Source organism: Danio aesculapii, chromosome 14, assembly GCF_903798145.1.
Source record: "Danio aesculapii chromosome 14, fDanAes4.1, whole genome shotgun sequence".
NCBI lineage: Eukaryota > Metazoa > Chordata > Actinopteri > Cypriniformes > Danionidae > Danio > Danio aesculapii.
The window spans coordinates 38886878-38909049 of NC_079448.1; the positions used below are offsets into that span (position 1 = coordinate 38886878).

Below are 22172 nucleotides of genomic sequence, written 5' to 3' on the forward strand. Positions count from 1 at the left end.
CAACACTATTTACATTTGCACAACAGGTAATGCATTTTACAAAATAATTAGTCATTTGGCCACATCATTCCTACCAACAAATTGGAAATGCTTTTGGACATGCATCAATTGCTTTCATGCAACTCTCTGCTGTTTATAACATTGTCATTTGCTTATGTCATGTCAGTCAAAATTAACTAAACTTGTGGATGCTGAATGGTCATTCCATATAAAACTAATAGTCCTCATTTCATTACTTGAGTCACTAGTTGTCAAAATCTGTCAAGCTAATTTTATTAAAAAAAAAAACTTTAATCTTTTTTTTTCCTGAAAATGTCTTCTAAATTGAACAATTTCATGAATGATTTACAGACCTATCTATGTTGTAGGTTCAGTTCCAATATGTACTGCAATATTGTTTACAGTTGTGCCCAGCTCGACCCAAAGGAAGTTTATGTTTGTTGTAAATAAGGGTGTATTTATTCTTTTGCTCAATGCTGTGAATAAATTAGAATTGCAAAGAGCAAATGCAGTAAAATGTAAAACATACATATTCAGTGTCTTGTACTCAGATACCTCACTAAATGCAGTGATTTCTAACTTTACAGTAGTTTTCAAATGGCTGTGCAAATAGTATATAGTGCTGTCTTGAGCATTTTCAGGAAGTGTCACCAAAATCTGACATTTTTACATTGTAAAAAATGTACAGAGTAAACTGTCCTAATGAAAACATGACAAAGTCATTTGACTATCTTGTTCATAAACAGTGGTGTCAGGACTTTTCCTCTTGATGACACTGACACTTTCATTGACATGAATACTTGCTTTTGAGGAATGAGCTATCCATTTTGAGCAAGTGATGTGCTTTTGCAGGTTATCAACTAGGTTTTGCAGTTTGTACTAATTGTTTTGTGAAATGCATTAACTGTTGTGCAAATGTAAATAGTGTTGTGAGAAATGCACCAAAGCCATTGAGAAAAACTGTAATGTAAATATAAATTATTACTGTTATTACTATTATGTTGTTTGCCTGGATGTACTATATTTATCAGATATGTGACTCATGTGAGGTTCATATTTGTTTTATTTTATAAAGGTCTGATAATATTTTCAATTTTAAATTTATAATATTATTTATACATTTAAGACAGACAGACAGACAGATAGACAAATAGATAGATAGATAGATAGATAGATAGATAGATAGATAGATAGATAGATAGATAGATAGATAGATAGATAGATAGATAGATAGATAGATAGATAGATAGATAGATAGATAGATAGATAGATAGATAGATAGATAGATAGATAGATAGATAGATAGATAGATAGATTAAAAGCAACAGAAAGTAAAAAAGTAAACTATGCACACGTGCACTTACTTGCAAGGGAGGATGCGGACCACATCATTTAGCTGATAACCTTCAATACACACCGCACAATGATTAAAATCTGGCTCTGTTTCCTGCAAAACATGAACAAGACAAGGTATGAACATAAGCCTTTATTTATGAGTCAAAATGTAGTTAAAAAGTGAAAGTGTCAACATTAGAAGCAGCATAAGACATCAATAGGTTAGATTTAGGACTACAGTATTTGTCAGTCAAATAAGAACAGCACAATGTCACACAGCAGGAACTAGCAAACCAGGCAATTTTAGCAGATGCTAAAATGCTATAAATGACCATTGCACACAATCTAAACAAATCATCATTTGTACAAAAAAAGTTATGCACAGCTGCATTTTTGTGCAATGCTAATCAAAACAGCAACCGATTATGTCAAAATCCTGCTGCTCATCATTTGTTGGATGGGCTCTGCAACAAAAATAAAATAAAATAAAATAAAATAAAATAAAATAAAATAAAATAAAATAAAATAAAATAAAATTAAATAAAATAAAATAAAATAAAATAAAATAAAATAAAATAAAATAAAATAAAATAAAATAAAATAAAATAAAATAAAATTAATGGCGACGTGGTGGCATAGCGGGTAACACAATCGCCTCACAGCAAGAAGGTTGCTGGTTGGCATTTATGTGTGGAGTTTGCATGTTCTCCCCGTGTTCACGTGGGTTTCCTCCGGGTGCTCCGATTTCCCCCACAAGTCCAAAGACACGCGGTACAGGTGAATTGGATAGGCTAAATTGTCCTTAGTGTATGTGTGTGAATGTGTGTGTATGGATGTTTCTCAGTGATGAGTTGCAGCTGGAAGGACATCCGCTGTGTAAAAGAAATGCTGGATAAGTTGGCGTTCATTCTGCTGTAGCAACCCCAGATTGATGAAGGGACTAAGCCGAAAAGAAAATGAAATGAAATGAAATTACAAAAATGTAAAATAAATACATAAATAAAATAAAATAATAAAAATTTTAATTTATTTAAAAAAGAAAAATGAATAAATATTTTTTTTAAATGAAATGTAAAAAATAAATTAATTAATTAAATGAAATTACAAAATGTAAAATAAATACATAAATAATATAAAATAATAATAACAAAAATAAAATTCAATAATAAATAAAAAATAAATAAAATGTAAAAATAAATAATAATAATAAAATAAAAAACAAAATAAAATTTAAAGAAATTTCAGTTTCCTCCCATTCAATATAGTTTCAAAATATATATTTTTAAATTTTATAATTAATGCAATTACAATCGAAAAAATAAATATAACACGAAATAACTCTTAATATTACTCTCTTTAGGACATTTGGATCCTCTCTACTATCTCTGTTTCAGCATCACTACTCCATTATTATTAAATATGTATGCTGGCCTTACGACAGATCTGTGAGAAATGAGAATAACGCAGGTGTGAAATTCTCTTTAAACTCTTGCCAATATCCTCTGAGTACCTGCATTTTGCTATATTGATCTGATCTTTTGACCTCCTCCTTGCATTCATGTCGCCCAGCTAATCTAAAGTGCACCATTTAAGCTTCAGATGAGACACTCATACAGTTGATTGGAAAGTGAAGCTAGCTTCTAAAAATACGCAAGACTGAAATGACCTGTATAGTTACAACAGCAAAATATATTGTGAATAAACCTGTATGTATATATGAAACAATCACTGGTTGAGCCAAGCATGAGTATCATGTTACCCGATTCACATAATGTAGGATGTAATCTTATGAAATGTCTAGCACAGTGTAATGCACAATGCTTTACATGCTACTTTTACAATGTTCTCATTCTACTGCTACTTTACTTTCTACTTTTACAGTTTACTACTTCAAAATCAATTGCAGAGGAGCATATTGTGCATGGTTAACTTTTTATTATGTAGTAAGCTAATATTTCAGCTAGCATGTTATTTTAAACACACAGCTCCTGTGACCAGTGAATACCTGTATTCTATTTACAGCAGTGACACAAATAAATTGAGTAATATGCCCTACATCTACAAACTGAAAACAAATTGCAAGCCTCGCTGTACAAACAGTGTATTTTTTTAAAAGACGGATGAGAAAAAGTTTACAGTATTAGCATATAAATACTGTATGTCAAAAAAATATTACAAAATATTTATAATATTACACATTTTCCTGCCTGGTTTGTGGGTTGGTGGGGCTTTCAGTAACAAATAGGGTCTATAAATACAATCATTATGGAATGAAGTGGTTGCGTGTCACACATTTCTGCAAATGAAATGGGTCATCTGGGGTTTCAATGCGAACATGCATTGTACACATAATGAATACATCATTCCTATTATTAGATGACAGTATGTCATTCTGACCATTCCAAGTGTATTTTGTGTCAAATAATTCCAAATGCTCACAGACTCCATGGAAAAAAAACATTCAAACATTCCATCAGTGCAGTTCAAGAAATTCATGTCAACTGCCAGGCAAAAAAAGCTGCTGAGGTAACGGTGTCTCTATCTAGTTATTTCAGGGTGGCTGAGCAGAGAGAGCGATCGTTGGGCAGATTTAGTGGATACGATGTGTCAAAGATGCTGTATTTCTCTGGCTCTGCTTTCAGCCCATATGTCATTTGAATGACCCATAAGGTCAGCGTGAAGCCATTCTTGACACCCCCTAGGAAACACTGCCTGCTTGTAGGAGTTACTAGTAACTATCATGCTTGTTTTTAACTAAAAATCTAATAAAATAACTAAAACTAAATAAAAACGTAAAAATCCAAAATATTAATAAACTGTAAAATCATATGTATTCAACGGCCACTTTATGAGGGACACCTGTCCAACTCCTCGTTATAGTAAATTTCTAATCAGTCAATCACATGGCAGCAACTCAATGCATTTAGGCATGTAGACATGGTCAAGACGATCTGCTGCAGTTCAAAATGAGCACAAGAATGGGGAAGAAAGGTGATTTAAGTAACTTTGAACATGGCATGGTTGTTGGTGCCAGACGGGCTGGTCTGAGTATTTCAGAAACTGTTAATCTACTGGGATTTTCACACACAACCTTCTCTAAGGTCTAATGGTCCGAAAGAGAGAAAATACTCAGTGAGCGGCAGTTCTGTGGGCGCAAATGCCTTGTTGATGCCAGAGGTCAGAGGAGAATGGCCACACTGGTTTGAGCTGATAAGAAGGAAACAGTAACTCAAATAACCACTTGTTACAGCAGAGGTATGCAGAAGAGCATCTCTGAATGCACAACACGTCCAACCTTGAGGCGGATGGGCTACAGCAGCAGAAGACCCCACTGGGTGCCACTTCTGTCAGCTAAAAACAGGAAACTGAGGCTACAATTTGCACAGGCTTACCAAAATTGGACAATGGAAGATTGGAAAATTGCTGCCTGGTCTGAACAGTCTCGGTTTCTGCTGTGACATTTGGATGGTAGGATCAGAATTAGTAAGCTGTACCTAATAAAGTGGCCAGTGAGTGTATAAGTATAATAGTTGAAAAAACTTCATCAGCAAAACATTTAAAAAATTGCATTACATTTCTCAAAAATTAACAGCTCTAGTTAATTGATTGAAATACCAAATAAAAACTTCTTAAATAACTATAAAAAAAACTATATAAAATAAATGTTCCTATATATTATATTAATGTTCCTGTTAGTGTCTGCTATAGGGAAATAAAATACTACTAATGGAAACTGTACTAACCAGCATGTGATTAATGAGGGCAATCGATTTTTCAACAGTAAAACAGTTAAAAATACCAGTTTGCAATTCTATGCAACATGAACATAACATTATATTATCTAATAATTACTTGACATCTATGATGCTGGATGGGCTCTTATATAAAAAAAATATAATATATAACCACAGCATCCTATTAGATTTGGTGATACATGGTAAACCAACCAGCAGTACTGTTTATACATACTATTTATATACTGTACGATAAATATACCTCTAGTAGCAGGCGACGCATCACTCAGGCAGCTAACTAGACCTCAGTGGGCGAGGAGCCATTTAGAAAGTGACAAAAATCCTCGCAGGTTTTATATCACACTCTGCCCTGTTCTTCCTGGAAGCACCTTCTCTACTTTAGATGCTATTTCCGTCACCTGACAGTGTCCTGTCGAGTCTGCATGGTCAAGGTCATGTTGTGGTGAGTGGTGTTTGGTTTCTAATGGGCCCCTCTCAGAGCGAGACTCATCGACTGTGGTCCCAGCAGAGGGACGAGGCTGATACCCACAGGCCAAAGCTGTAAAGCTGTAAAGATGCTCCTTTGCTAAAAAAACAAGTCATAACCGATCGAAGATGTGTAGATGATTGCTTTAGAATGAAAAAGTAATAGTCAGACATATTTTTATTAGCTTTTTAAACAATGTAAACTGTGCCTAACCAGCCCTCTAAAGAAAACGGGCAATAATCGAAAATCAGGTATGAAGTTACAGTACAACTGTGTGAAGCAAGTTCAGTACACTGGGCATATTCAGTTCCACAGAACGCAGTTTTATTTTTAGTTACTTCTCTGATGATTCAATGTAGTTCTATGTAACAGACATAGCTCTAATGACCACAAGTTGTTTTCATCACCCAGTTTAAATGCACATTTTGAAGTATCAGATCCGAAACAAGTTAAATATTGTATAAATATAAACATTTTATTGACTACCTAAAACCCTGAATGGCTAAGCTCCCCAGTATTCACGTCCACCATGCTCAATTCATTTTGGACAATTGATTATTCCCACAATATAAAAATCAACTGTAGGCAGTAGCTCTTTCTCATGTCTGGTACCTAAACTCTGGAACAGTCTTCCTAGCACAGTTTGGGAGACAGACACACTCTGTCAATTTAAAACTAGATTAAAGACACTAGATTAAAAACACAAATGCTTTTGAAATCCAAATCCTCTAAAGGATTGTTAGGCTGCATTAATTAGGGCACCCGGAGCCGGGAACCGTTCCCAAAAAAACACTATAATTCGAACAGCATCTATGCTTATGGTATTCTGTTTTTCCTTATCCAATGTTCACCATAATCCTGGACCAGGCTGTATACTCAGCAGATGCTGTGGCAGTCATGAAGGAGTGGAGAGCATGAGACTGATTCCCGAAAGCCCCTAGTGACAGACAAGTCTGCGCATTGATCCCGTGGGCCACCCTGAACACCCACTGATCACCTACTCACAACTGCAGCTTCTTCATGATGGACGTCCGGCATTCTCTAGTCTCCGGCACCTAGACTGCAGCTCTGCACAAGAAGTTTGGCCAGAGGAGAAATGGTCGTGCCCAACTGAGCCTGGTTTCTCTCACTTTTTTCACTTTCATCTATTGGTGAAGTTTTGTTCCTCGCCACTGTCGCGCTTGGTTTGGGACTTGTGGAGCTGCGCATCGATGGATTTTCTCTTCAGTGTTTGGACTTTCAGCAGTGAAATTTAAACTAAACTTAACTGAACTAAACTTCACTTCAACTCTGAAAACTGAAGACAGTGTTTCATTTTACTAAAACTTCTGTTAAGTTGCTTTGAGACAATCAACATTGTAAAAGCGCTATAGAAATAAAGATGAATAGAAAAAGATGAACCAGAAGTGATGAAAAGCAGTTTATGCTCACTCTATGTTTTTTTTTTTTTTTTTTTTACTTTTTTTTTTTTTACTTACTGCTACAAAAAGAAGCTAATACAAATAATGGTAGATGGAAATACATTTGCAGACAAATCCTGACATAGCAAATAATACTAACTTAACTAATCAGCTGTTTCCACTGATGGTGTCTTGCAGGCCATCAGGCACATGATGTCAACATAAATGTCAGATTGACATTGTGCCCCAATGTCGTGGGACTTTGCATTTTGTTTTGAATGAAAATCAGGTTGACGTCAGAACCCAGCATCAGACTAACATCAATGTCCAACGTCGGACAGACGTTCCATTTTGGTCACTTTCCAACACAACCACTAACAACAAAACATCAACGTCTAATAAAGTTATAGCTTGACATTGTGTGGCCGTTACCAATATGACGTCTATCAGAAATTGGATTTTGGTTGCCATACTTGACGAATAAATGTCAGTATTTAACAACAATATTATGTTGCTTTAAGATGTTGTCTCGATGTTGGATTTTGGCCACTTTCCAACACAACCTAAAACCAACAAAATATTAACGTCATTTCACATAATTTTTGGACGTCAAAATAACGTTGTCCTTAAACACTGGTGACCTAAATCTAACCTAATATTTACATCTTATGACATTGTGTGCTGGCTGGGTGGTTCCTCGTTCACTAGCATTACTAATACCACCATTAGCTTCTCAGAGAACTTTAGGAAAATGCACCTAATTTGCTTTTGTCCATTTTTTTGCCAAAATCTGAAAAGATTGGATTCACCTTTGAATAGAAACAGCTAATGGCAAGGATACAACACTTCACCAATTGACTGAAAATAAAGGAAAAGTTCATTTCAAAATTAAAATTTCCTCACCGTTCCTCACACTCAAGTGACGTTTCTGAATTTCTTTCTTCTGTTGAACGCAAAAGAATGGATTTTGAAGAATGTTAGAGAACAGAGTAGAAACAAAACACTATGGAAGTCAATGCTGTAATTTACCAACATCCTTCAAAATAACATTTTTGATGTTCAACTGAAGAAAGAAATTCAAGCTTGGAACCAAGTGGAGGATGAGTAAATTATGGCAGAACTTTTTTGGTGAACTATCCCTTTAAGGAAAAACCTTGGGAGAAACCAGACTTGGCTGGGTGACAAGTTGTTTTCTAGCCTAAAAAAAAAATGAATAGGTGCAATCCAATCAGAAATAGACACTGAAGTGACGACTAAGTGATGACCAAGCAGAAGACGGCTGGTTTATCAGTGGCATTGAGCTTCATTCTGAGAAGTTAGAGGTGCAGATCCCAATCACCCCACACAGAGCTTGTTTAAATATCCAAAGGGATCAGTGTTGAGCACTTGTACCATCAACGAAAGGTCTGACCATGAAGATAGAGAGGTAAAGAAACACAGACAGATGTTCTCTCGCTCAATCTCTACCGAGCATGACCTCTCAGATGAAAGGTTTCAATTTCTTGCAGCACTTCTCCAAGGCCACTGATGTTTTATTCATGGCTGATGATGTGAGCTGACCTTGACTGGGCTGTGATACGCAGGCAGTGACTGGCACGGCTCCACCCCTTCCCCAAACTCAACAGCTGTGAAGCCCGTCCTCATCGCTCACCTGACAGTCATTCACCTTTACACAGGTCAATGTCTTTCTTTGGACTTTGTGGAACATTCAGTAAGATGATTTCTAGAGATGAACCTAACTGGACAGTCATCAATATTTAACAGCCAATTATTGATTAAATTAAAACCACGGTCATAAATTTAAAAGGCCAAAGATTTATGGTCAAATTTACAAACAGTTTCATCAGCACAAAATGCAAACCCTCTTTTAGTGTTGGTGTTTACTAAAATCCCACAGAGGAAATCATTTGTGATGAAAAGGTGTGTCTGACCTCATTGCAAATGCATTTGTTCAGACACAAATAAGCATGGGTGGAGAGTATTTAAATGAATCACGCAATATGATTTTTTAAAGATTTGTGGTTAAATGTACTGGTGTTCAGACCAATGTTTAACACACAATAAAGTCTTAACCTACATTGTGCTTGACGTTTTGCTGCTAGCAAGAGGAAAACGGAACAGAAAGTGTACAGTAGAAGGAAGATAATTTTCTACATTCATTATTTGGAAAGCCACAAGAAGACACCACCCAAACATCTGCTTGTCTGTGACCCTACACAAATTCGTGCTGTGTTAGGTAGTCATTACAGAAATTAGCTGCTTGTTCATTATTTTATCTGTTTTTAGCAATTGGCAGTGTTAACCAAAATCAAAAAATACTAAAATCATTTCAGCTAATTAGGGCTGTGCAATTAATTGAAATCGAATTTCGATTTGAAACGTTGCGATTAGCTAATCGCAAGAGGCTGCAATATGAATATATATTATTTAATTCCCCCCACCCAGAGCAAATGCATGGTCTTAGGTCTGTGTGTGACAGTCTTACTAGCCAATTGAGTGAACACACTTACGTTCTGCCCAATCACAATTGTGCAACAGAACTATGCAGAACTCACACAACAAAAAAACAAACAAACAGGAAAGCGCTGACAAGTGGGATGATGACGTCTGCTGCTTCAAAAGCATTAACAGATTAATTAATATCAAAGAAAAACAGCACGTCGTAATATGGGAATATTTTGGTTTCAAAGTCACAGACACCAAACAAAAACAGGTCATTTGTAATAGATGTCTCAGAATTGTTGCCACAGCACGAGGAAATACAACAACCAGCAGCTAAAAAAGCACCACTAGTGGCTATATGAGGAGTGTGATTGAGCTGAAGCTTAACTAAAAAATTTATTTTGCAAATCAAATCGAAATCGCAATATCTCTCAAAAATAAATAAATAAATAAATAAATAAAAATAACAATAAATAATAAAATAAATAAATCGCAATTAGATATTTTCCCCAAATCGCACAGCCATACAGCTGTTTAAAACCAAAACTAAAGATATGAAGGGCATCAGGGTGGCGCAGTGGATAGCACAATAGCCTCACAGCAAAAAGGTCGCTGGTTCGAGTCCCGGCTGGGTCAGTTGGCATTCCTGTGTGGAGTTTGCATGTTCTCCCCGTGTTTGTGTGAGTTTTTTCCAGGTGCTCTGATTTCCCCCACAAGTCCAAAAACATGTGCTATAGGTGAACTGGGTAAGCTAAATTGTCCGTAGTGTATGTGTGTGAATGAGTATGAATGGATGTTTCCCAGGGATGGGTTGCAGCTGGAAGGGCATCCGATGTGTAAAACATATGCTGGATAAGTTGGCAGTTCATTCCGCTGTGGTGACCCCAGATTAAAAAAGGGACTAACCCAAAAAGAAAATGAATGAAAATATAAAAATAAAACCAGTTTAAAATGTTAATAAATAATAAAACAGTACAAGAACACTAATGAAAGTATCACTCACAATATACAGTATGCAATCATTTTATCAGCATATAATTTAAAGATGAAGTTTTGAATCAATTAACAGTTCCTGTTAATTGGTATCGCTATTGGTACACATAATCTGTAGAAAAACCTGCAGAACTGAAACTAAAATAATCACTGGTGTTTTTTCAGAGATCACGGCAAGTTAATTAACCCTGTTGAGTAAATCTTAGTATGCATTATACTATAATGAAAGTAATGATGCATTTACTGTGCTAGTCTATGACACATCTCTAAGTCAGAAACGAATTTAAATTTGAATAATTTTTTATAAGCTCAGTGATTAAAAATAATTTTAGATGCAATCTCTAGTGATGCTTTTAGTGAAACTTTTATCAATTTCTCAGTAAATATAGACAACATATTTTGGTGTATTTAAAGAAAACTGTTTAATTAAAGTATTAAATTAAAATAAGAGTTTATTCACATAACATTTTAAGAATATAATGATAATTATATGATAAAATCAAACATTTATTGCATAGAATTAAATTACAAACTACAAAAATTAAACTGAATTGTATTTTTTGTTTATATTGATTTTTGTACTGATTAACCTAATAAACACTACCTGACAAAGGTCTTGTCACCTATCCAAGTTTTAGGAACAACAAATAATAACAACTTCTAGTTCATCATTTGGTATCAGAAGTGTATATGAAATATGAAAGGCAAAGGCCTCTAGATTACTCTTATTTTACCAAAATAAAATATGATCATGCCTTGATTGTTATTTAATTAGGACAGTAAGGTCTGACTTTGTTTTGACAAAAGTCTTGCCACGTAACAGCAATAATGTACAGCATAGAATATAAAGTTATGTTGCAGTGGAAAAATAATTAATATTGTGTATGACTCCCATAAGCTTGGACGACTTCATCCATACATCTCTGCAATGACTCATAACTTATTAGTTAAGTCATCTGGAATGGCAAAGAAAGCGCTCTTGCAGGACTCCCAGAGTTTATCAAGATTTTTTGGATTCATCTTCAATGCCTCTTCTTTCATCTTACCCCAGACATGCTCAATAGTGTTCATATCTGGTGACTGGGTTGGCCAATCCTGGAGAACCTTCACCTTCTTTGCTTTCAGGAACTTTGCTGAAGTATGAGGAATTTGCCCTCTCTGTGGTTTATAATGTAATGGGCAACACACATGTTCTGATACCTTGGGTTGTTGATGTTGGCATCCACTCTGCAGATCTCTTGCACACCGCAATACTGAATATAACCCCAAATCATGATTTTTCCGTCACCAAACTTGACTGATTTCTGTGAAAATCTTGGATCCATGCAAGTTCCAACAGGTCTTCTGCAGTATTTGTGATGATTGGGATGCAGTTCAACAGATGATTCAATTCAATTCAATTCAATTCAATTCAATTCAATTCAATTCAATTCAATTCAATTCAATTCAATTCAATTCAATTTCAATTTCAATTCAAATTCAATTCCATTCAATTCAATTCACCTTTATTTGTATAGCGCTTTTACAATGTAGATTGTGTCAAAGCAGCTTCACATAAAAGGTCATAGTAAATAGATTTTTCATTGACAAAATCTACCTTCTGCCACTTTTCCAAATGATCAACGAAGAAGTCAAGTTATTAGTTGTTGCTCTTACAACTAAGATCGACGACAAGACTTTTGTAAGGTAGTGTAAAGCACAGGTATATGCATAAGCATATTATTGTAAACCATCCTGTAGAAAACATTAAAGTAAAAGAGAGATCTGTGAGGCGTGTACTCATATATGCTGAGCACTGTATCATCTTCATCATCATTATCTAGCAATTTCCAAAGGCACCAAGTTTTGTTTACGCCATTTAGGTGTCTGCTTTTAAACAGCATGCACTGTGGACCATAATGCATGGGTTCCTCCTAAAGTTGTAATTCATGTAAATGCAGTTATTGCTACTTGTAATTTACAAGAGTTAAATCAGTTTACAGAACACAGCGGTAAACAATCAAGAACCAATCGAACACTGGGATAAAGAGTGACAACCATATTTAGCAGCAACGTGTACATGTCCAGAGAGTCTGTCATGAATCGCTGAGATGCATTATAAATGGAGAATAACACAAACAGCTCCATAATAAGAAACAGTGCTGCTAACTATAGCCTGGCAGAGATGGACAGAGAGAAAAGTAAACAAGAGATGACGTCAAAAGACCTCACCTTGTCCCCTCGTTTTACTGTCCTGGTAGTCAGCTTGCTAATGGCCTTCTTGGCAGCATCTCCCAGCCGTCGCTATAGAAACAAAGGACAAGAGGAGAGAGTAATTCACATCATTTCAGATTCACAGCTTGATTTAATGAAACAGGAAATTAAAGAGAAAGTTGGGGAAGTAAAAGACTCTAACCAGTAAAAAAAAAATTACAATTCAGATTTTATTAAACAAGCTAGGGCTGAGAAATAACACACGGGAGGATGCATTAGTGGTATTAATTGTAAAAAGCAACATATCAGGCTGTCTATCATGATTGTATACAGCAAATGAGACAGAGTTAGTGAAAGGCCTGACAGAGAGGGCTATAAATAAAAGACGCTAAGTGCAGTCGGTGATGGGCGGTTCATTGTGTGTGTGTGTTTATGAGTGTTTGTTCTGAGATGTCCTCGCTCTTCATTCGGCCAGTTTATTGCTAAATAAACAGCTCCGAGATTTACTGCCGACAGTTAACAGAAAAAGCCAAGCAGGGCCAAAGGATTTGTGCTAGCTAAACTGTGTTTGCTATATTTGTGATGGTCTCAGAGCGTCTTGACAAATATAGACACAAATAGACTTCTCTAAAAACTAACTCATGAGGATGGTATTGTTCATAAAATGGCCAAATTATGTTTTAATTAATATGTAAAAAAGCCAAAGGTATTAGGGTCAGCGTGTAATTATAATTAGCTTAATTAGAGATAAAAAAAAAAAAAAGTCAATGGGAGGTACGGTATGTGTGTGTGTGTGTGTGTGTGTGTGTGTGTGTGTGTGTGTGTGTGAGACTGTGTGTGTGAGACTGTGTGTGTAAATGTTTCCAATTATATTTGGATTAGATTTAAATCAAAACAATAAAATAGTCTATTAATCAGGTAAATGCCACATTTATAATACTGTTCTTAAGTCTGGGCATGGTACAATTTTCAAATGTTTGTGATGGAAGTCATCAAGGCTGAATTTATTTGATTAAAAAATACAGCATAGCTGTATTGTCATGGAAAAATCAAATTGAGTAATTTGGTTGCACTGTGCAGACCTGTAACATTTCATATTTTAACATATTTGTAAAATAAATAAAATAAATAACTTTTCATTTATTCCAGAAATTTCCACCAGCCATTATTCAATTGTCCTGTGATCCTTCAGAAAAAAAAAAAATCACATTTGGTATTTGGAATGATTTGGTATCCATGAGGTTTTTATTTCTATTATCAAGGTTGAAAACAGGCATGCTACCATGATTTTTTTTTCTTGGATTAAAAGAAAGTTTAAATGAAAACTATAAAGCAAACAAACAATAAATAAATAAATAAAATGATAAAATAAATACAAAAATAATAAAAATGAATACAGTTGAAGACAGAATAATTAACCACCCTGAATTATTAGCCCCCCTGTTTATTTTTTTTTCCATAATTTCTGTTTAACGGAGAGAAGATGTTTTTCAACACATTTCTAATATTAGTTTTAATAACTCATCTCTAATAACTGATTTATTTTATCTTGATGCTGATTTTTAACAAATTTTGAACTGATATTTATCTTGCCATGATGACAGTAAATAATAGTTGACTAGATATTTTAACACACTTCTATGCAGTTTAAAGTGACATTTAAAGGCTTAACTAGGTTAATTAGGTTAACTAGGCAGGATAGGGTAATTAGGCAAATTATTACATAACGATGGTTTGTTCTGTAGACTATCAAAACAAATATAGCTTAAAGGGGCTAATAATTTTGACCTTAAAATGGGTTTTAAAAAATTTTAAAAACTGCTTTTATTCTAGCCGAACTTAAACAAACAAGACTTTCTCCAGAAGAAAAAAAATATTATCAGACATACTGTGAACATTTCCTGAATCTGTTAAACATCATTTGCGAAATATTTAAAAAAGAAAAAAAAAAAAAAATCAAAGGGGGTTTAATAATTCTGATTCAACTGTAAATAATTCTTTTTTTCTTGGATTAAAAGTAATTTAAATGAATACCTTAAAGCAAACAAACAAACAAAAAAAATAAATAAATAAAAATAAATAAATAAATAAATAAATAAATAAATAAATAAATAAATAAATAAATAAAGTTACGTTTATTATTTAACGTTACAAACTTTTATGTCACTTTTGGTAAATTTTTCTTTTAAATTATTCTTGCTGAATAAAAGCATTTATTTCTTTTAAACAAATATAAACAAAATAAAGCAAATGATTAAAGATCAAAAAGATTAAAGCAAACTTGTTTTACAAGAAACACAGAAAGTCACGTATAGAGATGGGAAGTATGACCAAATTTGTCTTTCACGGTATGAGGAAGTTTATTTCACGGTAACAAGATCTTTCATGATATAGATTTTATAATAAAGGTAATTATTGCAGAAAATGTACAAAAGGGCTTTATATAATAAACAAGCTTGGATATTAACAAAATAAAATAACGTTATTTAAGGATCTTATTGAATTATTTTCTATTTTACTTTTAAACTTATAAATATAGCAATCAAAATAGGACTTTAGGTGAACAACAGATTCCATTGTATGTCACACTTCACAGTATATTGTAAACAGACTTATTATTATAAACATTTCTCAAGTAACATCTTCTTACAGATCTAAAAGATATCCTAAGTAACAGGAAGATAAAATTTAAATATGAAAATATAAATATGCAAACAATTTAAGGAACTATCAAACAGTTTTTTTCCAAACAATACAACTCTTTTATGATTATGAATATTAAGTGATCACGTTTTGTTGAAAATATAAAGCAATTGGCAACACAGCAACACTGCTGCTAGTCTCCATTGACAATCTTTCTCAGCCTCAAGCGTGCTGCATGCAAGTTGGCCACGTCCTCTTATTTACATAATAAAAAAAAAACTACAGCACATATTTCATTCCACAGTAACAATATACTGTCATACCGAACAGCCCTAGTCATATGCACATCTGTAGGAATTCAAACTGCCTGTTTATGAAATCCTAACATTTGCACTGAACACACTGATTAAGTAGTAATTACATGTTGATCAAAACTACATGGGTCACCCATGTAAAATGCATGCGCTGATCATAGTCTTTTGTATGTGTGTGAATGAGTGCGTATGAATGTTTAACAATGTTGGGTTGCAGCTGGAAGGGCATCTGCTGGGTAAAATATATGCTTGATAACAGGGCTGGAGTGGAACAACTTTTCAGCCCTGGAGTTTCAAGCCTTAGACCAGCCCACCTCAGTTTACGACTGACTATATTAAAATAAAGTCATTTCCAATTAAGTTTCTAATGACACTAATCACGTCTTTTTCAAGGAAACAGCTGCTTTAGAACTTAAATATGAAAACATTAAAGGGTAACTAAATCTCGAACACTATTCTTTAAAACATCAGAATGTCCTTTCCTGCAATATCTGAATATATATTCTGTGCAAATTTATTTATTATTTTTTTTTAAGTCCTTTGTAATGGTGGTCACACAAAAAAATTAAAATAAAATATGTACATCTACATAAGTAACTCAAGCAGTATTATATGTCTTAAATGAAAACTAAAAATAAATAAAAATAAATAAATTGCTCAGGTGAGGTTTGAGCTCAGGTCGGCGGCATGGCAACTCATCGTGCTGACCACTTGACCACATTGGCGCTGTTATGCTGGTGTGTTTGGAAGCAAAAGTAAGTATTGCACTGTCATCTGTAAGACTATTGATGGCTTAATCTTTTTCTCCCCTTTTTAGATTTCTGATCAAGTCGTGTCAGATTTATTCATTTAGTGAATCATCTGATTTTCATTGAGCAGGTGTAATATTTATTAATATTAAGTATTCAAATTATTATTTTCACTAAGGTGCCGCTGTTTGGGGTCGAGTGATAGTTACATCATCATTAAGCTGCAGGCTGCATTTTGCTCATGGAGCTGTGAGAAAATAAATAAAAAGAGCGGAGCTGTGGCAAAATAATGAATAAAAAGATCGAGGCTATGGTCAAATGAATAAATAAATGACTGCTGAGAGTGCAAGCAGCTAGGGACACCGGCCCTCGCGGCCAAAAAGTGGACTGGCCCACTGGGAATTCTCCTGGTCCTCCTGATTAGCCAATCTGGGCCTGCTGGATAAGCTGGCGGTTCATTCTGTTGTGGCGACCCCAGATTAATAAAGGGACTAAGCCGAGAAGAAAATGAATGAATGAATGAATCATAGTCTTTTCTCCTATAAAAATACAGTTTCAGTAATCTTCCACATTAATCAGTTTAATGTACTCTTGTAATGCACGCTTTTAATGAAATCCTCCACCACATTAGAATCGTAACGTGCATTGTTTACAGATCTCAGTGCATATATTGTAACTGTGTTTATTATTTCCAATCTATCTAATGAAAAAGAGCTTCAGATTTTACACATTTCACCTTCATAAAAAATGAATAGCGTCGGTTGTTAATACAGCCTGATTATAGCCTGTTAATCTCAGCAGTAAATTCAGAGGCCTGGTAAAAGCGGAAGGGCTGAGAGACATCAATACTACAGTGGAGAAATGAGGTCTGTGTGTGTGTGTTTGTGTGGAAGCAGACGCTGAAGCGGCAGAGTGTCACCACACACACACACGCTTCTGCATTAAGATTTCATGAGCTGGGAATGCTGGGCCATTTACTACTATCTTTGAGCTCACAGGAAGTTCTTGAAGGTCAGATAAGCCTGTGAAATAACAGGGAGGCCTGTGAAAGAAAAAAACTGGCAAGGTTTTGAGATACGAGTGTGACTGTGTGTTTTAAACTACCAAGGAATCTGTGTGTGTGTTGTCAGACCTGACTGCGGTCGCGTGCGCTGGTGTCTCTGATCTTCTGGATGAAGTAGAAGATGAGCCAAGCTGAGGAGATAATCATCAGGACGATAAAGGAGATGGAGACGAACACTAAGGAGCCGCGGTTGATGTTTTTGGGCATTCCTCTTGAACCCACGATCACGGACACCAACACGGTCTGGTTTTTTTCCAGGAATCCCAGAATTTCCTTCCCGAAAGACTCTGTGATCATTACTGCAACTATGTCTCCAGTGCCTTTTGGAAAAAGAAAATACATCAGACAATTGTGTTGAGGGAAAAACAGTAATTATTATATTATATTATATTATATTATATTATATTATATTATATTATTTTAAATTATATTATATTATTCATTTTACTTCAGTTTAGTCTCTTATTTATCAGAGGTCGCCACAGTGGAAAGTAGCACCAACTATTCCAGCATACTCTTTACGCAGTGGATTTCCTTTCGGCTGCAACCCAGTGCTGGGAAACACCCATACACACTCACATTTACACACACTCATACACTTCGGCCAATTTAGTTTATTCAATTGCCCTATACAATATATCTTTGGACTGTGGGGGAAACCTGAGCACCTGGAGGAAATCCATGTGAACACAGGGAGAACAACCTGGTCCAGCTGGGCCTCGAACCAGCAACCTTCTTGCTGTGAGGCGACAGTGCTAACCACTGAGCCACCGTGCCACACTATATTATATTATCAATCATTTATTTTCTTTTCGGCTTAGTCCCTTTATTAATCTGGGTTTGCCACAGTGGAATGAACCGACTACTTATCCAGTGGATGCCATTCCAGCCACAACCCATCACTGGGAAACATCCATACACACTCATACACTACGGAGAACGTGGAGTGACGTTCTTGCTGTGAGGCGAACATGCTACCCACTGCGCCACTGTGTCGCCTATATTAAATAATATTATATTAAATTATATCATTCATTCATTTTCTTTTCACCTTAGTAGCTTAAATAATCTGGGATCATCACAGTGGAATGAACCATCAACTTATCCAGCTGCAACACATCACTGGGAAACATCCATATACACTCATTCACTATGGACAATTTAGCCTACCCACTTCACCTATACCACATGTTTTTTAGACTTGTGGGGTAAACTGGAGGAAACACGCGCGAACACAGGGAGAACATGGAAACTCCACACCGAAACGCCAACTGACCCAGCCGAGGCTCGAATCAGCAACCTTCTTGTTGTGAGGTGAACGTGCTACCCACTGCGCCACCGTGCTGCCCTATATTATATTATATTATATTATATTATATTATATTATATTATATTATATTATATTATATTACATTACATTACAATTTTAACACTTATTCAATAACTTCTACATAACTTAATATAACATAACAATAGATTTTTTCGATAGATAGACAATAGAAATTTTTCAGAATGCAAATGGTTTTTTAATGATCAGAAACAGGCTATTTTACAACGTGACTTATTACTGTACAATACCATTAATATTACACAAAGAAAACATGCACAAATTGCACATAACTTTGGCTGTGTGCTGCGTGAGAGTGACACGGGAGTATTTGCATACACATTTCCCCCATGGTGCTAGTTTCAATAAATTTGTTTAGGGTTGACTTTTATCAGAAGTATTTAGAGTGAATGTCACAAAAATTTGTGTTTGTTTTGTTTAATGCTTTTCTTTATTTATTTTTTCTGAATGCAAGTGAATATGAAACACCTAACATGCATTTTTCATTGAGCCGATCATAAGTGGACAATTCTATAAGTACAGGTGTGAACAGGGTGTGAAGCATTTTGAGCTTGTCCACTTTCGGCCACATCCTTTGCAGGTTTAAAAACAAATATTGAGTATTGTATTTGTTTTATTTGAAGGAGAAAGGTAATAATCTGCTGATCGTTTTATTTTATTTTAAGCAACACACAGAAATGGAATTTCAGCCAAAACTTTGGATGTTGCATCATCTGTCTTTTCATATGATAAATTTATGATCCATAGCATATTTATTTTAAAGATTTTTGATGTTCTAAAAAGTTTGTTAAACTTTTAAATTAATAAAGACATAAATGTGCATACATGTTAAAACAGTATAAATTCTGTGTTTCTCAGTATAATATCTGAATCTAAATAAAAGTGTTATGAAGCGGACAGGAGACAGAGGTAAGGAAACGTTAGGGTGTTTATTAAATGACAACAAGGAGCACATGAAGGATAGCCAGGAGGATCAGGAATGATGTTGGGGTCTTTTCCTCCGTGGCTGGGTAACAGGAATACACGAGGATGGACAGCACACACCAGATACAGCTGACAGAGGATGACACAGACTTGGAAGGACTGGAAGACAGGACGATTCGGGTGGACCAGGAAGACTAGGAGGAATACAAAGAGAACAGGTAAGTAAAGCGTTTGTTTTAGCTGAGGATGACTACGCTGAGTGGTCGCTCAGTTGTCCGCTTTCGTCGAGACGAGCCCGGACAATGAGCGACTGGAGTGCTGTGCTTTTATCTGGTGCTCGTGAATGTAATGCAGCTGTGTGCTCATTAGAAGTCAGGTGATGGTGATCTTCGTGAGTGGGGATCGTGAGAGCCTGACCAATCCGTGACAGTACCCCCCTCCCCAGGGCCCGCTCCTGAGGGCCGACACCTCCGACGCCGTGGTGGTCTCCCTCTGCCTCTAGGCGCTGGGAACTCAGGGTGGCTCTCATGAAACTCCACCATGAGACTAGGATCGAGAATATCAGCTCTGGGAACCCATGTCCTTTCTTCGGGGCCGTACCCTTCCCAGTCCACCAGGTACTCCAACTGGCCACCACGACGTCGGGAACGCAAGATCTCCTTCACTGCGTAGACGGCTCCTTCTTCTAGGAGCAGTGGAGGAGGGGGTTCCTCTTCGTGGTCAGGCTCTGTGGAGGGAAGAACAGGATCGTGATAGGGTTTCAGGAGTGATACGTGGAATGTAGGGTGAATACGGTAGTGAGAGGGTAATTGTAGTTTGTAGGTGACGGGGTTAACCTGTTCCACGATGGTGAAGGGACCAACAAATCGGGGACTTAACTTGCGAGAGGGCAGTCGCATGCGTATGTCCCGGGTGGATAGCCACACCTTTTGTCCGGGTGTGTATCTGGGTTCTTCAGACCTTCTTCTATCGGCGGTTACCTTGCTTCGACGGACTGCCCTCTGCAGATGTTGATGAGCCTCGTCCCAGACTCTCTCGCTCTCCCGGAACCAGTGATCCACTGCGGGGACATCAGATGGTTCGCCATCCCAGGGAAAGAGCGGTGGTTGGAAGCCCAGGACGCACTGGAATGGCGTGAGTCCGGTGGAGGGTTGCCGCAGTGAATTTTGGGCATATTCTGCCCAGCCCAAATACTGGCTCCAGGAGCTCTGGTGACCACTGCAGAAGGTCCTCAGGAACCGTCCCACCTCCTGAATCTTCCTCTCTGTCTGCCCGTTGGTTTGGGGATGATATCCAGAAGAGAGGCTGACGGCCACACCTAGGAGCTTGAAGAAGGCTTTCCATAGACGTGAGATGAACTGTGGACCTCTGTCCGACACAATATCTTCTGGAATACCAAATGACCTGAAGACTTGATTAAAGATATTGTCGGCTGTTTCAAAGGCTGTGGGAAGACCTTTCAGAGGGATTAGTTTGACAAACTTTGAGAATCTATCTACGATGACTAGAATACAGGTATTACCTTCTGACGAGGGGAGGTCAGTGATAAAGTCCACTCCTAGGTGTGACCAGGGACGGTTCGGAATCGGCAAGGGATGGAGCTTTCCAGCGGGTAGATGACGTGGGCTCTTGGATTGGGCACAGTCCTTACAGCCCTGAACATATTGCCTCACATCCCTTGCCATGTTTGGCCACCAGAATCGTTGGGATACTAGCGAGAGAGTATTGTTGATCCCTGGATGTCCAGTGCCTAGCGAGGTATGTAAGGAGTGGATCAGATCTACCCGGTGTTCAGGTGGTATGAACTGCCGATGAGGAGGGCATCCCGGCGGAGCAGGGGCTTCCGGAGTGGCAACGACTGGAGGAGCGTTCCAGGTGATCGGACAAATGGAGATGTGTTCGGGAAGAATCTTCGTTGGGAGTTCTTCATGATCGTGATGCTCGTGTAAACGAGAGAGAGCGTCTGCTCTTAGATTCTTGGGTCCTGGACGATAGGAAATGGAGAAATCAAAACGTGAGAAGAAAAGTGACCATCTGGCTTGACGTGGACATAGTCTCTTGGCCTCTTTGATATATTGGAGGTTTTTGTGATCTGTGATCACCTGGAACGGATGTTTGGCTCCCTCCAACCAGTGACGCCACTCCTCCAAGGCTAGCTTGATTGCTAGAAGCTCCCTGTCTCCTATGCTGTAATTCTGCTCCGCCGGGCTCAACTTCCGAGAGAAATAGGCACAGGGATGCAGTCGGGGCGGTGTATCATGATGTTGGGATAATACTGCCCCGACGCCGGTGGTGGATGCGTCCACTTCCACCACGAAAGGAAGATTTGGGTCAGGATGAGTCAGGAGTGGGGCCCTTGTGAACTCCTTCTTAAGAAGGCGGAAGGCTGCGGCTGCTTCTTTGGTCCACTCCAGTCCTTTGGGTTTACCCTTGAGGAGATTAGTGAGAGGTGATGTAATCCTGCTGTAGTCCTTGATAAACCGTCTATAAAAGTTAGCAAACCCAAGAAACCTCTGGAGCTCCTTAATGGAAGTGGGTTCTGACCAG

At 36.9% G+C, this 22172-nt stretch overlaps 1 protein-coding gene across 3 annotated transcripts in view; it reads right to left on the reverse strand.

Moving 5' to 3' along the window:
• rnf130 (ring finger protein 130) overlaps positions 1-22172 on the reverse strand; it is a 79683-nt gene that overhangs the window by 22174 nt on the left and 35337 nt on the right. For all 3 annotated transcript variants that reach the window (XM_056471962.1, XM_056471961.1, XM_056471963.1), the window contains exons 4-6: positions 17423-17673; positions 12603-12674; positions 1365-1447 (exon numbers count right to left, since the gene is read on the reverse strand). In XM_056471962.1, coding sequence (XP_056327937.1) covers positions 1365-1447; positions 12603-12674; positions 17423-17673 — 406 coding nt within the window. The remainder of the gene's footprint in view (positions 1-1364; positions 1448-12602; positions 12675-17422; positions 17674-22172) is intronic.